At 48.8% G+C, this 16,301-nt stretch overlaps 1 protein-coding gene across 1 annotated transcript in view; it reads right to left on the bottom strand.

Annotated features, from left to right (window-relative positions):
• Positions 1–1,608: 1,608 nt before the first annotated feature.
• Positions 1,609–16,301, bottom strand: part of LOC110505350 (protein ELYS) — a 29,251-nt gene continuing 14,558 nt past the window's right edge. The window contains exons 11-36 of the mRNA XM_021584528.2: positions 16,136–16,197; positions 15,865–15,993; positions 15,600–15,690; positions 15,235–15,324; positions 14,832–14,972; positions 14,509–14,613; positions 14,200–14,296; positions 13,839–13,962; positions 13,626–13,682; positions 13,254–13,397; positions 12,412–12,602; positions 12,166–12,310; positions 10,659–10,790; positions 10,255–10,402; positions 9,820–9,970; positions 9,590–9,697; positions 9,217–9,376; positions 8,724–8,930; positions 7,518–8,388; positions 6,859–6,964; positions 6,660–6,775; positions 6,174–6,415; positions 4,005–6,069; positions 3,726–3,823; positions 3,346–3,425; positions 1,609–3,165 (exon numbers count right to left, since the gene is read on the bottom strand). Coding sequence (XP_021440203.2) covers positions 2,970–3,165; positions 3,346–3,425; positions 3,726–3,823; positions 4,005–6,069; positions 6,174–6,415; positions 6,660–6,775; positions 6,859–6,964; positions 7,518–8,388; positions 8,724–8,930; positions 9,217–9,376; positions 9,590–9,697; positions 9,820–9,970; positions 10,255–10,402; positions 10,659–10,790; positions 12,166–12,310; positions 12,412–12,602; positions 13,254–13,397; positions 13,626–13,682; positions 13,839–13,962; positions 14,200–14,296; positions 14,509–14,613; positions 14,832–14,972; positions 15,235–15,324; positions 15,600–15,690; positions 15,865–15,993; positions 16,136–16,197 — 6,056 coding nt within the window. The 3' untranslated portion in view covers positions 1,609–2,969. The remainder of the gene's footprint in view (positions 3,166–3,345; positions 3,426–3,725; positions 3,824–4,004; positions 6,070–6,173; positions 6,416–6,659; positions 6,776–6,858; positions 6,965–7,517; positions 8,389–8,723; positions 8,931–9,216; positions 9,377–9,589; positions 9,698–9,819; positions 9,971–10,254; positions 10,403–10,658; positions 10,791–12,165; positions 12,311–12,411; positions 12,603–13,253; positions 13,398–13,625; positions 13,683–13,838; positions 13,963–14,199; positions 14,297–14,508; positions 14,614–14,831; positions 14,973–15,234; positions 15,325–15,599; positions 15,691–15,864; positions 15,994–16,135; positions 16,198–16,301) is intronic.

Here is a 16,301-nt window from a genome sequence, read left to right as displayed (position 1 = left end):
CCTTTACTCTCATGTGAAACCTTTAGCTCGACCTGACCTTGATCTTAATTGTTCATGAGTCAGTAGCTAGGTCTCCATCCAATTGGTGACCGATTTCCAGGCGAATACTCAAAAATCTGCATAAAATCAACATGCGCATTTGCTCACCAGAGAAGTTTATATCAAATTGACTTGTGGTCGATGTGCGTGATGACGTAGTGCACATAAAATACATTTAGCTGTTAAAGTCCCATGTATCGAATAAAACATACAAGTATATACTTTACATGAGATTATGGACAAAAGAGCAAGTATATTTTTCAAACGACAGCCAAGCATCGATTGTCATGTCACCAGAATAGGAACCTCGATATTTTTTGGAAAGGCGCATCAAGCTCATCACCTTGCACTTTTACCATCCTATTAAGTTAAGCGTTTATTTCATTAGTATCCTAATAAACAGCATGCTTTCCCGACGAGTTGTAGTTGGACCACACGTCATCGCGTGCGTGACTCCGTTTAATTTGGTATGTTTATTATAATCAATATTTGCGCATAAAAGCACTTCCGACATGTCTCGCATAATACATTTTAATGACACGAGAAGATCCCACCTTGGTCTAGCGTATTTTGTTTTGTCCACACTTACATCAAGGCCTGTCATGACATTTTTTATCCAACATGTACTTCACTCTCATAAAAAGGTTGGATGGAAACCCGGTTGGTGTGTCAATTCAAATACGTGTGTTCGACTGCTAAATGTACACAGTCAAAGTTTCTAGCCATCCAGGATACCGTTTTAGTACTAGCTGCTTACTGGCAATAGCAGAACATTGGATAGAGACATTAACTCGTTTTAAAGAGCAACTGAAAAAAAAAGTATTCTCTAGTTGCAAACTGCCTATGTGGTATCGATGAGTCGGAAATATTTATTCTAGTCAAAATGTACTAAAGTGTAAATACGATAAATGTTGGTCAAAGTAAATCCCAAACTGAGATTTGCGAGATTAGGAGAAAAAGTCACGGAATGAAGGGTACATAAATTATTTGGGATGGTTGATTTAAATCATGCCCACATATCCACAGCACCAAAGTAATCATCAATTCAGCACGCAGCTGCATGCAACACGATTGTAATGTTCAGCACACTGACCCTATGGCGCTAGTTAGGGACTAGCAGTACATTAGTGTACATGGACACTATTTAAACATTTCCATAAATCCACATTTCAATTAAATAACCTAAATCAACTATAAATTGTAGTAATTCATATAAAAATTGAAAGCATTTAAGAAAACGAAAAGTGTGCAACATGAAAATAGTTTTATTTACATTGTGTAATATATTGACGTCCCCAACTCGCCCCACAGATAGGCTTTCCAAAGTCAAACCATGGTTGTACACCGGCACGCTGAAGCTAATTGGCGAAATCAATTCTAAGCTACTTCATTTTTTTTTTAACCAGGTTACAGTTTCAAGTTTAATGTGTACTGTTTTTTCAGAGTGCATGCACAAACGCTTCCCACATGTGACCACACTCGAGACACCCGCATCAAAGCATGCCAAAGACCCAAATCTCGTTCTGTTGCATTTCCTAATGAGGACGATTGAAAGAGGCGAAAAATCAGTTAAATTCAGCTCACTTTTAATGAAATACTTCCGCTTTTACCATATTGTCAAAGTCACTGAAGACATTCTACATTCATCTGAAAATAGCGTTCAGCTGGTCAAATGACCTTAAAAGCAAACAAGCCTCATCACCCCCAGTGGATTCACGGTGCAGGTTATGTACATGTTAGTGATACAGTACATTATAGGAAAATAACCCCAAACAACCCAAATTAGTGTGAATTTATATTTAAAAAAAACAGCAAATTAACACTACAAAATTGTCTTTTAAGGCTAACATCGGCAATATGATTATGAGACAAACATTATTGAGAAGCTACAACAGAACCGGCTCTAGCCTGGTTATCTTCCTGCAGATGTACACATTTTGCCCTGCATGATTTACATTAACATTTTAGTCAGTCACTTAATAAACGCTCTTATGCCATATTAATATGACGTCTGAGTAAGTGACAAACTAAATCCATAGGGGGCCCCTTGGAGGTCACAGACCCTGATCACTGTGTGTCCGATCAGTAATTCAACCATGATTACTACAAGTTTAGATTGTTAAATTAGTCCAGCAATCTAAACAAATGTAGGTGACATGGGCTAATTAAGTGACAGAAAAAAAATGTTGGACAACCACATTTCAAAATTACACCTCGTGTATTGTTCTATTGTAACTCTTAACAGTACGTTGAGACCCCACACTAAGTTGAGACCTCCATCAATAAAATTGGGCTCGGGGCCCCCTAGCGGCCGCAGGGCCCTAAGCAGTCTCTTAGTGGCTAGGGCCGGCTCTGCACTACAAATAAAATCAGATCATTCACAAGTATTCAACTTTATTCATAACATAGCAAAAGAGACCATTAACATAGCCATCAATTCATATAAATGTACGAGTTTTCCAGAAATAAAAACCAATCACTCTTTTTTTTTTGTTCAAATATCAGTCTTCCTCCCTGTAAACATTACAATAATTTATATAAAATTATTATATCAATCTCCCAAATTAAATCTGATTATTCATTTAAAAAAATGTTCTCCACTGGTTTGTTTGTCTTCTTAAATATAAAACAGCAGGCTGCAAAAGTTCTTAAAAGAAAGGTGGAGAATAAAATCGCTTCCTAGGAGTAGAGTCCAGTCCACGGGTGCATCTCTATAGTCTAAAGTGGATTCCTCCCCGTCTCCTTTCCTTCATCTGCATTGACATGTATTGGAAATACCCAGTAGGCACCATACTCCCTCCCTCATCCTATTTTTCAGAGCAGTTCAGATGAAGGAAAGGAGATGAAGACACACCCCATGAGTTCTGACTGAGTCTGGAAGACTCCCAAGTTGATGCTGTAGTTTTGTTCAGGGTGAAAATGGCATCCGATCATAGCTTCTTCCGGCGGGTGACTGGTTTGGGGAAGATGCCCTCCAGCACTCGTTTACGTCGGAGGTTCATCCGAGGGGCTTCGTTCTCCTCCACCACCCTACTCCTCCTCCTCGTGGCACGCTCGGCCGGGCTGGGCATGGGAGAGATCAGATCCACCTTGGCTGGGGCAGGGGACGCCGGGGCTGCTTTGGGCCTAAGGGAGAGTTAGGGGGAAAATAAGAGAGGAACAGTCATCTTGTTGTGACTTCTGGAATAAACACAGCCAAAGAAGTGGGGTAGGAGCATTCACATTGCAGATGGTGTGCTATTCTGAGGACAGATAGGGAAAGAAATCGAGAGAAAACACAGAGGGCTGTATGTCAAGAGGACTTACTTGGTTGTTCGTCTCTTGGTTGTTCTGGTTTTAGCAGCCGCCATCTCGATCTCCACCTCCTCTCCTGACGAGTTCTTGTCCTGAGCAACAGGAAGATGCACAAAGCAGAGACCAAGCTTGAAGATGACCAACGGCAACCTGACATGGACCTAATGACCACGTCCCAGTTCCATTTCAACCCCTAGGCTCCTTCTGTGATCACAGCTCTGAGAGAACGGGACAGTTGAGCAAAATATGGCAAAGGCACCACTAATCGTATTGGAGGGCTAGGCAGAGCCACCGTCATCACCGCCATGGAGGCTGTGGAGGAAAATGAAACACGGCCAGTCCTGTGTCTCGTCTAACGGTTAGTTTCAGTCTAAAGGATGTGACCAACTCACCTCGTTAACAGGGCGTGCTGCGCTGGCGTCCGGTCGCCTGGTACGAGTAATGGGAGGCGCAGACACGCCATTCTGACAGGGCGACTCTGCTATCCTACCTGTCACAGACAGAAGGTCATCCCAAACGTAAGAGAGAGCCAAAACATTCATATTCCTCTACAAAGTTTGAGGCCCAGGCCCGGTTACTGTCATGTGCTTTGTGACAACTGCTGATGTAAAAAGGGCTTTATAAAATACATTAGTTTGATTTGATTGTGGTGAAGACGTGGAGCTCCTTACCTCTAGTTCTCCTCCGAGGTGGTGAGTAGATGAATGAGTCCCTGACAGGGCTTCCCTGTTCGGCCTCAGACACCACCATCGGGGGTGGAGAGGGCGCCCACTGACCTTGCGACTTGATACCTCTCCTATTGGCTTGCACCATCTCCGTGACGACCAAGGTCTCACCCACTTCCCGTTTGGCCTCCTCGTCGTGGAGTCTCTTGATGAGGGCGTCGGCCACAGGAGTTCCGGAGTCCACCTCCAGGGGCGTCTCCAACAGGGGCAGGTCCTCCTCCTGGTGGTTCCACAGACGGCTCCTGGTTAGTCGACAGAACGACACGGGGGCGTCTTTTGTGTTCTCAGCAGTGCCTTCGCCCCTCGTCTTCCTAAGGCTGCGGGGAGGGTCCACGGTGAACACTTCCTCTTTCTTTGTGAAGAGGGCGAGGTTCACACCCCTTCGGGTCGACTTGCGGGTCACCCTGCCTGGACTGCTGGTCTGCTTTATGTCCTCTTCAGCATTTGGCTTCTCTTCCTCAGGGACCGCTGGGGTCTTGGTTCCAGTTCGGCTCTTCCTAGCACTGCGTGTAACCGACAGCGCTGACCCCTTGCTGGCTGTTTCATCCATGGCTGTTGGTTCCTCTTCGCCCTCCACCTGGGTGTTCCTGGTCCGCCGAGTTCCCTTCCTCGGAGTGGCCTTCTGTTGGGTGCGCCGTTTGGCCGGGGTGGGCTTGGAGTTGACCACAGCAGCCTCTGTGACGAGGACCGAGACCTCTTCCTCTCCTTTCCTCTCCTCTCTCCGAGGCTCGGGTTCTGGCTGGCGTTCGGTTTTCCGGGCGCTCCGTCGAGGGGTGACGGGAACTCTGGAGTCCTGTCCGTGATGGCCACTCCTGGTGATCCGTCTAGGCGTGGCCGGGACCTGAGAGTCCGTCTCCATCTCAGTCTGTCCTGCCAGCCTCTCGTCACCCACTGACCCAGGTCTCTCTGGCTCCACTGAGGTGAACTTCACTGTCTTCCTCTGCATGGTGACCCAGCACATTGGGGTGGACGGGGCTTTCCTGACCTCCAAGGTTTCAGACACAGACTCAGACTGGATGTTGCGAGGCTTGATGGGCTCCCTCTCCTCCTCACTTGCTGTAGAGAGCTTTGCGGTTTGAGGGGTAACCACATCTCTTATGGCTTCTCCCTGGGCAGGTTCATGGTTGTCTGACTGGATGGGTCCTTTGCTTTCTACCCGAGGCAGAGGTTGGTCTGCAGGGACAGCGACAGGCTCCATCTCTTTCTCAGCATCCAGCTCAACGTCATCAGCCTTCATCTCCTCCTCTTGACTCTGAGCACACGGGACAGTCTCCTCTTCCATGGTCACCTCATCTGTTCCCTTCCTCGCTCTGCTGGGCTGCTCGTTCTCAACCAGGACTGGTGAAGGCTCTTCTGCTTCGGTTGGTTCTGCAGGGATCTCATCTGGCTCTTCTACATTGTCTACTTCAACATCTCCATCTTCAGTTGATCTGGTTGGTTCCGTCCCAGTCAGTTCATCTTCAGCCACCGCCTCAGAGGATTCAGGCAGGATGTCTGTGACTTGAGTAACATTCTCCTCCGACAAAGCCTCAGGTCCATCAGTCTCTGTCTCCGTCCAGCTATTAAAGCTTGCCTCCAAGGTGTCCATCTCAGCCCCCTGTTCCTCCTGGGGATCAGCCTCAGCAAGGGGGATGTCCTGGTCATCTGTGCCCAGGCAGATGACCTCCGGGTCAGCAGCAGGCTTGTCAGACGCTCTCTCTGCGGTCATATGCTCAGTGGGTTCTAGTGGTACCTCCAGTGGTACGGTGTCTGCATTCCCATCCTCAGCCTCCAGCATAAGAGAGAAGCTGCTGTGGGCTTCAGAGAGGGGTACCTCCGGCTCACTGCCTTCCCCCACCTCGGTTTGACCCAGGCGGACTCCGTCTGCCAGGGCCTGCCCCTGCGCCTCCAGCAGCTCCAGAGGAACCAGCAGGGTGGTGGAGGGCTTCAGCTCTGTGTAGCAGACCCCCTCGTCTCCTGCTGCCCCCAGCCTGATCATCACCACCTCCCCGTCCATGTCATCCTCCACCATCTGTAGGGGAAACACACCGAGAGACGCATGAGAACCTTTATAGAGCACAATCTAGTTTAACACCACTTATATGCATGAGTTAGAATTTCACAAGAACGCTTTACCTTTAGGTCTGCCTCTGGGGTGACCAATGAGAGCACGGCTGCGTCCTGCTCCGATAGGTCAGACAGGAACTGGGGGTGTGGCTGTAGGGGCAGGGGGGCTCGCTGCCTCCCGTTCCCCTGCACCTCCTCGATGATTTCCACCTCACTGCCAGAGTCCTCAGAAGGGGCGTCTGACGACGACTCCTCTTCATCCTCCGACGCAGCACTAGAGAGTTCCTCACTGTCGTTCAGGCTCACCACAGCTACAGGGAGGAGGGAAGAGATCCATCAATTGCAGTCACTGATACAGGACAACAAGAAGTAACAAGCTATTCTGAACATTCCACACCATTGGTCGGTATTGGCCCGAGAGGTGCCAACTCCACTGCCGGCCAATCAGAACACATAATCCTTTGTGGTTGTAGCTTGTTCAGTTAGCCTGCATTAGATCTCTGATCGCATGACCTAGGGTCATGGGGTAAAGGTCACGCGCAAGAGGTCACTCACAGTGGGAGTCGGTCCCGGTGGTGTCTGACGAGGCTACAGACTTCTGGGTGGGGAGGGCCGGGGGGGCAGTGATAAGGGCAGGCTCCTCCTCCTCTACCACACCACACACCGGTTCACTGCACAGGGGGGAGAGGTTGAATATCAATGAATAGTTGTAAACACATACACACCCAATGCTGTTGTTGGGATGCATTTTCACCTGTTGAAGGAGGTCCAGTTGTCAGAAGTCTCGAGGATGCACGAGTGGGTCAGGGGTGGAGACAGGCCACTGCCAAATAGGTGGCACTCTACAAACTCGTTCAGATCTACAAGAGGTAGAGAGGGAGGGAGAAGGCACAAGAGAGGGGTTCAACAAGGTCATCGTCATTATGCATAGGTTTAAAATCAACTGCATCGGGATCAGTCGTCTCTGTGTAAAACTCATCTAAGCTTCATATCCGATGCTGTTAGTGGGAAAAGCTGACCGAGCTAAACCTGTGGTTACATCAGAGTGCCCTGCACTGAGCTCCACTCACAGGCCCTCTGCACATTATCAAAGTAAAAATCACTTGAAATGCTTGGGGCCTTGGCTTATACTGTGTGGAAGCTCTAAACTGTGCAAGACTCCCTAAAAGCATTTAACGTTTCTGATCGTCTTGGGTCATTTTTAACCCATCCCTTCAACTGAAAACCTCAACCTTGTGCTGGATGCACGCTCAATTTGGGTGTTCCCTTTGACTCAATACTACTCCTGAGAGAATAATTTAACACACTATATATTCACAAACCAAGCAGGACATGAATGCAATGTTTTTACATTTGGCCGCTGGAGCAGCTGTAAGTTCTTCCTAGCGGAGTCCTCACAAGGGGAACCCTCACCTGTATGTTCCATGTCTTCCACTGGTTCAATCGGTGCAGTGGGTTGTGATTCATCCTCTCCAGTCTCCTCCTCTACCACCATCGCCACCTCTGGCTGCTCTGCAGTCTCCACTGCAGGCTCATGGTTGGGCTTCTCTTTCTGGTCAAGGTTCAGTTCCTCAAACACTTCCGTGTCTGGTGTCAGTTCTACTTCCTGTGCGAGCCTTGGTTCCACTACAATTTCCTCATCCTGTTTAGCCTCAGGCTCTTCTTGTTTGGGGTTGACCTCCATCTCCTCTACTTCCTGGTCCGACTCCTGATCTACAGCCACTTCCTCTTGGCTGTTGACGGTCTCTTCCTTTACTTCCTGGTCTTCTTCCTGCCCTTCCTCCACAGACTGGGGGAGAGTTGGCTCATTGGCTGTTGCAGGCTGCACTTCCACCTGTGGTGGCTGGACTTCTGGTACTGCTGGAGTTTTGAGGTTAACCACCACTTCCTCTTCATCTACGACTTCATTGGCTGGCTGTTTAAGCGCCTCCTCCCTCTCCAGGTCTTCAGGGAGAGGTGCATCATGGAACTCAAGGGTGGTGTCTATTGATAGGACAGAGGCCTGGCTCGTTTCCAGGCCCAGGCTGAGTCGTCCTGGCAACGTGGTTACCACAACGACCTCTTGGCAAGAGGAGCCGCTCTCAGACTCTCCTTTCTCTGGTGAGGGCTCGGGGACCGGTGGTGGCAGGAACTGCACATGTGTCACCTTCACCTCATCCTCCTCTAACTCTTCATCATCCTCCTCATCAGCAGCAGCTGCAGGGTGTGATGTCCAGGCCATCAGTCCAGCCTTGGGCAGTGGGGATCCTCTGGTCAGCAAACTCATTTCATTCTCTGTTGCGATCTGCACAAAATAACATAAATCATTAACACACACAAGGGATACGTTTCTGAACGGTCCATGTTTGTTTACAAGAAGAAATCTCAATATTCTAGGTGCAGCATGTAGCCTAGTGGTTAGAGTGTTGGGCCGTTAACCGAAAGGTTGCTAGATCAAATCCGAGCTGACAAGGTAAAAATCTGTCATTCCACCCCTGAACCAGGCAGTTAACCCTCTGTTACTAGGCCGTCATTGTAAATAAGAATTTGTTCTTAACTGACTTGCCTAGTTAAATAAGGTTAAATAAATTTTTTAAATTAAATGTTGCTAAATGAGGCCCAGTGGTCCGGGGGTCTTACCCCATTGCTCCAGCGGAGGGGGTCTTTCTCTGGCATGGCCGTTTCCTTGATGAAGGTGATGCGGCTCTCCTTGGGGCGCGGCGGGGGGGTGACAGATCGCCCAGGGGAGGTAGTGGGGGTGGCCATGGGCCGCAAGCTGCTCCTCAGGATGGATTGGGGGGTGAAGGCTGAGAACACGGGGCCGGATGCCGCCAGCGCTCGCGCTCGCTACGGAAAGAGAACACAACCATGCAGAAAGTGGCGTTCAAACACAAAATGGAGGAAACGTTACAATGGTATCTGACTGCAGCAGGCTCATGTCTCAGGCACAGTGGTATCCCAGACCATGAGACTTCTAGTTAGAGTTCATTTCCAACCTAGCTTTAAAATCCTATCAAATTAGGGAGTCGGGTCACCCCCGTGCCAGTGAGCCTCAACAGCGCCTTGGAATGGATGTGAGAGCCCATGTGACAGTGGTGACGGTCGACGCCCTTCCCCTTGGTCGGTGTCTCACCTTGACCACCTGTGGGGTCTGCAGCAGACTAAGCTCTGGGGCCTTGTTGATGCTTTTTGGGGGGTTCCAGGAGGTGGCCGACCTGGGGGGCGTCAGCAGTGGCCGTGAGCTCTCCGGGGGAGTGGTCTGAGGGGAGGGGTGCACCACCAGTTCTAGCAGCCTGGGGGCAGGAAGAGGAAGTTAAGAAAGCATGTCAGATGTGTCAAAACCATCACGTCAAAGCCCTCTATACAATAGAGCTTCTTCCATACAAGCACACACTTGAGAAACATATACATAACGAGAACTTCCACCCACATCTCCCATTGACATCAATGTACGATTTATTACATGCAAAAATGTCAAGTTTGGAGTTTGGCCCCCTGTGTCGTACCTGGACTTCCTCTTGGAGGTCATGGTGATAGGCATGCCCACGAAGGCCTCGGGCAGATCCCGGGAGGGGAACAGGGGGCTGGGGCACAGTGCCTCTGCTGCACTGGGGCTGGGTAGTGTGGAGAGTGGACAATCATTCAATGAACAGAGATACAAAGCCACTTACCATTCACATCTTAGAGCCAAACTAAAAGATAGGGTTGGGTTTGGGACAGGAACGAGCGGTCTCACCTCTTGAATGGCGAGGACTGGGGCGTGGCGTTCCCTCCCACCCACACCTCCTCGATCTTCGACAGGACATTGTTGATGAACGCTGCTCTGGTCAGCACGTTCTCATTGGCCGACCGTTTGGCGATGGTCGACAGGGGCTGTGGTCGCGACACTTCGGAAGAACACACGAGGAAGTCAAGGGTCACGCAAAAAACATGCAACACATCCGTTTTATACAAAAGGAATCAATGCATCCAAAACAAGAGGCTGAAGGTCATAGTTGGTTCCACAGAATAGAACGCTGTGACAAACACACTTGTTCCAATTCACATGATGGTTGAATCCGAACAGAAGTACCACCAACATCCAAGTCAAGCATATTCTTGTCCGTTGAACACCGAAAGTGTGTGTACAGAGTAGTTAATGAGAAGCTAGAAGTTGGGTGAGATCCCGTACCCTCTCTGAGGATGGTGGCAGGGTGGTGGTACGGCTTAGACCTCTCAGTGGCCAGCTTCCTCTGGACCCGAGGGAGAACTTTCCCGTACTGGTCCAGGATAGAGTTCCTCGTGTGGGTTCTCTCCTTCAACTTGGGATCCCTCTCATTCTGGAGAACCGATATATGAACGGAACGGAAACATTTATGGAAACATACAGAAACACCGCACAATAAGGCATACCGCCGTCTCAACACAACCGGAACCCATGTTGGGGCTCCTTGATTGACTCATTTCTAACACTTGTATTGTTCTCATTCCAACTTTTTTTTTTTTACAGCATTTCTAGTTGTATGTTTGAGCATGATGAAGTGTATTAATGAGTCAGACTTACTTGAAGTTTATTCAATGTAAATGTGTACGTACCACCGTGTTCATCTTGAGGGTGTGGTTGAGCTGCAGGGCGGGGACGTAGTTGGCCTGCTGCAGGTAGTGCACCATCAGAAGCTCCCTGTTCTGGAGACCCCCTGTACCCTGTAGGAACCTCTCCAAGCACTCCTACACACACACACACACACACACACAACCTTCAAGGACAGGATTGGCACAACGTCTGAACACAATAACTGTCTTCTTAAATTTTTTAATGATGAGCATTCAGCTAGCAACGCCAGAGTTCTGGGTTTGATTCGCACTGAGGCCACCAATACCAAAATGTATGCACTCACTGTTGCAAGTCACTTTGGATACAAACGTCCACTAAATGGCATAATATATTGCATTATATATTTAGAAAATATACACTGAACAAAAATATAAATGCAACATGTAAAAGTGTTGGCTCCCTGTTTCATGAGCTGAAATGAAAGATAATCCATCCACCTGACAGGTGTGGCATATCAAGAAGCTGATTAAACAACATGATCATTACACAGGTGCACCTTGTGCTGGGGACAATAAAAGCCCTCTAAAATGTACGGTTGTGTCAAGCACCACAATGCGAAAGATGTCTGTAGTTTTTAGGGAGCATGCAATTGGCATGATGACTGCAGGAATGTCCACCAAAGCTGTTGCCAGAAAATGTAATGTTAATTTCTCTACCATAAGCTGCCTCCAAAGTCGATTCAGAAAATTTGTCAGCACGTCCAACCTGGCCTTACAACAGCAGACCATGTGTAAGGCGTTGTGTGAGCGAGCGGTTTGATTGTCCATAGCTTATGAATGCCCATACCATAACCCCACCTCCACCATGGGGCACTCTGTTTAGTGCCCCATGGTGGAGGTGGGGTTATGGTATGGGCAGTCATTAGCTATGGACAATGAACACAATTGATCTTGAGGCCCATTGTCGTGCCACTCATTCGCCGCCATCACCTCATGTTTCAGCATGATAATGCACAGCCCCATGTCACAAGGATCTGTACCAAAATCGAGGAAGCTGAAAATGTCCCAGTTCTTCCATGGCCTGCATACTCACCAGACATGTCACCCATTGAGCATGTTTGGAATGCTCTGGGTCGACAGCATGTTCCAGTTCCCGTCAATATCCAGCAATTTCGCAGTCATTAAAAATGAGTGGGACAACATTCCAGAGGTCACAATCAACAGCCTGAACAACTTAACGTGACGGAGATGTCGCGCTACATGAGGCAAATGCTGGTCACATCAGATACTGACTGGTTTTCTGATCCACGCAACTACTTTTTTTTAAAGGTATCTGTGACCAACAGAAGCATATCTGTATTCCCAGTCATGTGAAATCCATAGATTAGGGCCTAATGAATTTATTTCAATTGTCTGATTTCCTTACATGAACTGTAACTCAGTAAAATCGTAGAAATGGTTGCATTTACATTTTTTGTTCAGTATAATTTAGCTTCCTGGTTTCAGCCACCCTGTCAGACAGGAAACCCGGGGGAACATGGCATCGTACCTGTTCAGCGAGGCCCAGGGGCAGTTTGAGCAGCTCCTTCATGAGACCCAGCTCCTGACAGGTCTCACAGAGGAACCGTAACAATTCCTCCGCGTTCAGACGGTTGGAGTGCTGCCTCAGCAAGGCCAACGCCTCCACCAGACACCTACACACATGGAGGGGAGGAGGAGAGATTACACACACGTTTATGTTATCAAAACTCAACGCAATCACTGTTGGCAAGGATGCCAGGAAACACACCCCCACCTGTTGTGTAGCAACACGGAGAGGCAGAGTTGGGCCTGAGCAGTGGAGGAGAGAGGGGGCTTCATGACGTGGAGGTAGCGTAGGGCGACTCCGTGTTGCCCCTGGCACATTAGAGCCTGCAGGACGTGGCCGTGCTGCCAGCCCCACAGGGACGGGGAGGTGGCCGGATGCAGGAGAAGCTCCAGGGAGTTCTGGAAGGGTCAAAGGGGACAAATGGAGGACTGTTTAGGCACTAGCAACTATCTACCAACTAATCTTTCTAGAAAATATAACAGTATACGCCAAGGGTACAAAACATTAAGACTACCTGCCCTTTCAATGACATGTACCGACCAGGTGAAAGACATGACTCCTTATTTATCTCCCTTATTAAATCCCCTTCAAATCAGACTAGATGAAGGGGAGGAGACGGGTTAAATACGGATGTTTAAGCCTTGAGAGATGGATTGTGCATGTGTGCCATTCAGAGGATGAACAGGCAAGACAGAAGACGGGTAAGTAGGTGCCAGGCACACCGGTTTGTTTTAAGTCCTGCAACGCTGCTGGGTTTTCCACGCTCAACAGTTTCCCTGTGTGTATCAAGAATGGTCCACCACCCAAAGGACATCCAGCCAACTTGACACAACTGTGGGAGGCATTGGAGTCAACATAAGCCAGCATCCCTGTGGAACACTTTCGACACCTTGCCCCGACAAATTGAGGCTGTTCTGAGGGCAAAAAGGGGAGGGAGGAGGGTCCAACTCAATATTCGGAAGGTGTTCCTAATGTTTGGTTTACTCTGTGTACATGACAAATTCCAAATGGGAGTGTATGACAATGCTCATCAATTGTTGTGTGTGTACCTGGTGGTCGTGGTGGTCCAGCAGCCAGAGGCCCTGCACCAGCTTGACCAGACCGATGGGGATTGCGAAGGCATTGGGGAAGGACTCCACAGACGCCCCGCTCTTGTTAGAGAAGTACATCACATCCAGCAGCAGGTAGATCACCTGGGGGAGGGGGTTAAGGCTCAAACACACAGAAGGGGGAGATGTCGTGTCTCACTGTTCGGTGTGTGCGCGTGCGTGCATGTGTGGTGATTCTAGCACCTGGACTAGAATGTCCAGTTGCTAGAATGTGGGTTAGGAGTGTAAGGACTGGACAAATTAAACCAACTCCCGGAAATGAATATGTGGTCAAATGAGATGGACGGCGGGAAACAGAGGAGATCAGGATACGATGGCGTGCTTAGCAGTCTCATCAATGTTTTCCAGGAGGTAAATATCAAGCAGGCCCTGTGGACAGCAGAGAGAAGATGATCAACAACCTTTTGTCGTCCCATTTCCACATCAGAATGTCACTTCCATGGCATCAGTCAAAGCGTCGGCTCAAGGTGGGATTGTGATAATTTTTGGGCTGTGAGTGAGTATGCCTGGTTACCAAACGCTTACGTGTAGCGTAGGGGGCGGATACTGTCCCGTCCCACCCTCGTCCCGTTTCCACAGGTCAACCAAACGAGCCCCGCATTGGGCGACCAGGCCGTCAATCATCAGGCAATCGGCACACCACTTCCCCCTGAGCAGACGCAGGTGGTTAATTCAGAAGAGTTTTCCAGAACAGTCTATTTTGCAGTATTGCTTAGAACAGACCGTTGACACTAATATCACAGACAAAATTATCTTCATATTCAAATATTACTGTACATAACAAAATAACTGAAGTTAAACTCCTCCGGTCTTGGGTCGAGGTGTTTTACTGTTAGTTCTGAACCAGGTCTTTGCAGGTAAACGGCCTGATGTGAACAGCACTCACTTGGACAGTTGCTGCAGCTCCTCTCTGCGGAGGGTGTAGTAGTTCTGGATAACTGAGTAGCTGTAGAACGGCCTGGAGATCTGCACAGCGTCCTCATCTGGTTGGGGGGGAAGGGATTTACCACTATTATACATCTGTTACCAGTGGACATCTCTAGGGCTGCATCCAAAACGGTGTCCTATAACCTATGAAGGCCACTACTTTTGGTGTACATGATGAAAGTGGTCTAGTCTCCAAAAAAGGGTTCACTGGAATATGGTCTGACCTCAACACGACAGATGTTTGAATTGCTTCAGCACACGGTCTTACCGGAGCCCTCAGGCAGGAGACCGGTCCGACAGAACCATAGGACCACCCGTGCATACTGGGAGATGAGGCTGGACACCAGGTTCTTATCGAGGAGTCCCAGCAAACCTGTACACAGAAAATCCCTATGATGCGCAACTCTGACACCTCATGACGTGTGAATGTGTTGAGGAGTGGAGGCCACAGACACATGCACTTGTGTGCCTCAGTCTCTCCCTCTCGAAATATTGTTGCTCCGCTTGGTCAACGGGCAGCGCGTCAATGCACCCGCCCAGCTTCCCATTGAAATTAATTTGCCCCCTACAACAATGCCCCTCGGGCTTTACCTCTCTGAGTGAGTTCCTGTGCCTCGCTGAGCAGACAGTGGAAGATGGTGCTCAGGTTCCCCAGTAGTCTCTGGCTGTGCTGCAGCAGCTGGAGGGTCTGGGGGTCCGTGAAGTTAGACGAGCTGTCAAACAGGGGCGCACCTGGGCAGAGAAACGCATTTAGGAAAGATGGAAGTCAGAAAACACATCCCAAATCTGCTGCGCCAAGAAAAGATTGGAAATCCATAAATGCTTCTAGAATTATTTTCTTTTTTTTAAGTATCTAAAACACAGCCACAAGTTGCTACAGTTACCAAGAAAATACACAGCTGCAAGTATTAAATAATCTAATGTAAAGCAGTTCCACAAGAGCTGTGCTGACAGCCAGTGTCATACACTGTAGCAGGGAATGAAAAAAACTCACATATGCCGTCCAGCTCTTCCTTGGTGAGAACCACCTTGTCCCAGGCCCACTCCAGAATGTAGCGCAGGTTCACCGCAGAGCCTGGTTGCTCTGTTAAAGGCCAACAATGTTACTTTAGAGAAATCCAATCTAGGTGTACATCTCAATAAACTAAACGGGCTCCCTCTCCATCTGCACGGATGTGAGTGAACTGGGCTTGGCGAGCAAATTCTGGGCCGGCTTCCACCATTATTGTTTTCACCTGTCCTGTGTCTATCGATCAGTGTATATGTAGTAGAGGAGATGAGGAAAGGAGGCCACCGTGCAGTAATGAGACGCAGCCAGGGTTGATCTAACTAACAGTGTGTCGGTGTGTGTTGTCTCACCTTCAGCGGTCCACTGTTTGATACAGCCAGTGATCAGACCCAGGGAGCTGGTCTCTACCGCCGTGGACAAGATGGCGTCCAACTGCTCCTCCTGAGCAGAGAGAGGGAGAGAGTATGGCCCATTTACAAAACAACCTTCACCGCAGAGCTTTATCCATGACCTCGCAATACATCCATGTGGAATTACATAGTTCCTAAACTTTTAGGCGCTAGAAAGTTGGTCGAACAAACAGGAGCGACCTGTGAAAAGAGGCGGTGTCTGTACCTGAGAGAGGCTGGAGGGCTGCACGTCGGCCAGGCGAGAGGAGAGCAGGCCGGACATCAGGCAGCGCGAGTAGCCGTTTGAGATGACTTCACTGGAGCAGGAAGCAGCCTTCCTCAGGAAGCTCAGAGTCTGAGACAGGAATCGCATTAACTGTTTTTGCTAAGATAAAATGCTACTGTACGGACTACGGATGACAATAGGATGTGTAGCCAATTGTGTTGTGACACCCGATTATAACATCCACTGTGCCTGACAACTAGGGTTAACTCACCTCTTTCTGATAGCCAGAGCAAGTTAGGTGCACGAGGCCAGTGTTGAGCAAACAGGTTGCATCTGTTCCAAGGGAAAAAAAACTACTTAGCATGTTAAAGACACTTACAAAACTGATCTCAATGGCTCCAAAGAGCTACATGTATTTCCAATTACCCTGTGCAACC

The sequence above is a fragment of the Oncorhynchus mykiss genome, chromosome 25 (genome assembly GCF_013265735.2).
Source record: "Oncorhynchus mykiss isolate Arlee chromosome 25, USDA_OmykA_1.1, whole genome shotgun sequence".
NCBI lineage: Eukaryota > Metazoa > Chordata > Actinopteri > Salmoniformes > Salmonidae > Oncorhynchus > Oncorhynchus mykiss.
The sequence above is the reverse complement of the archived record's forward strand: the minus strand, read 5'-3'. Positions and strand labels throughout refer to the sequence as shown.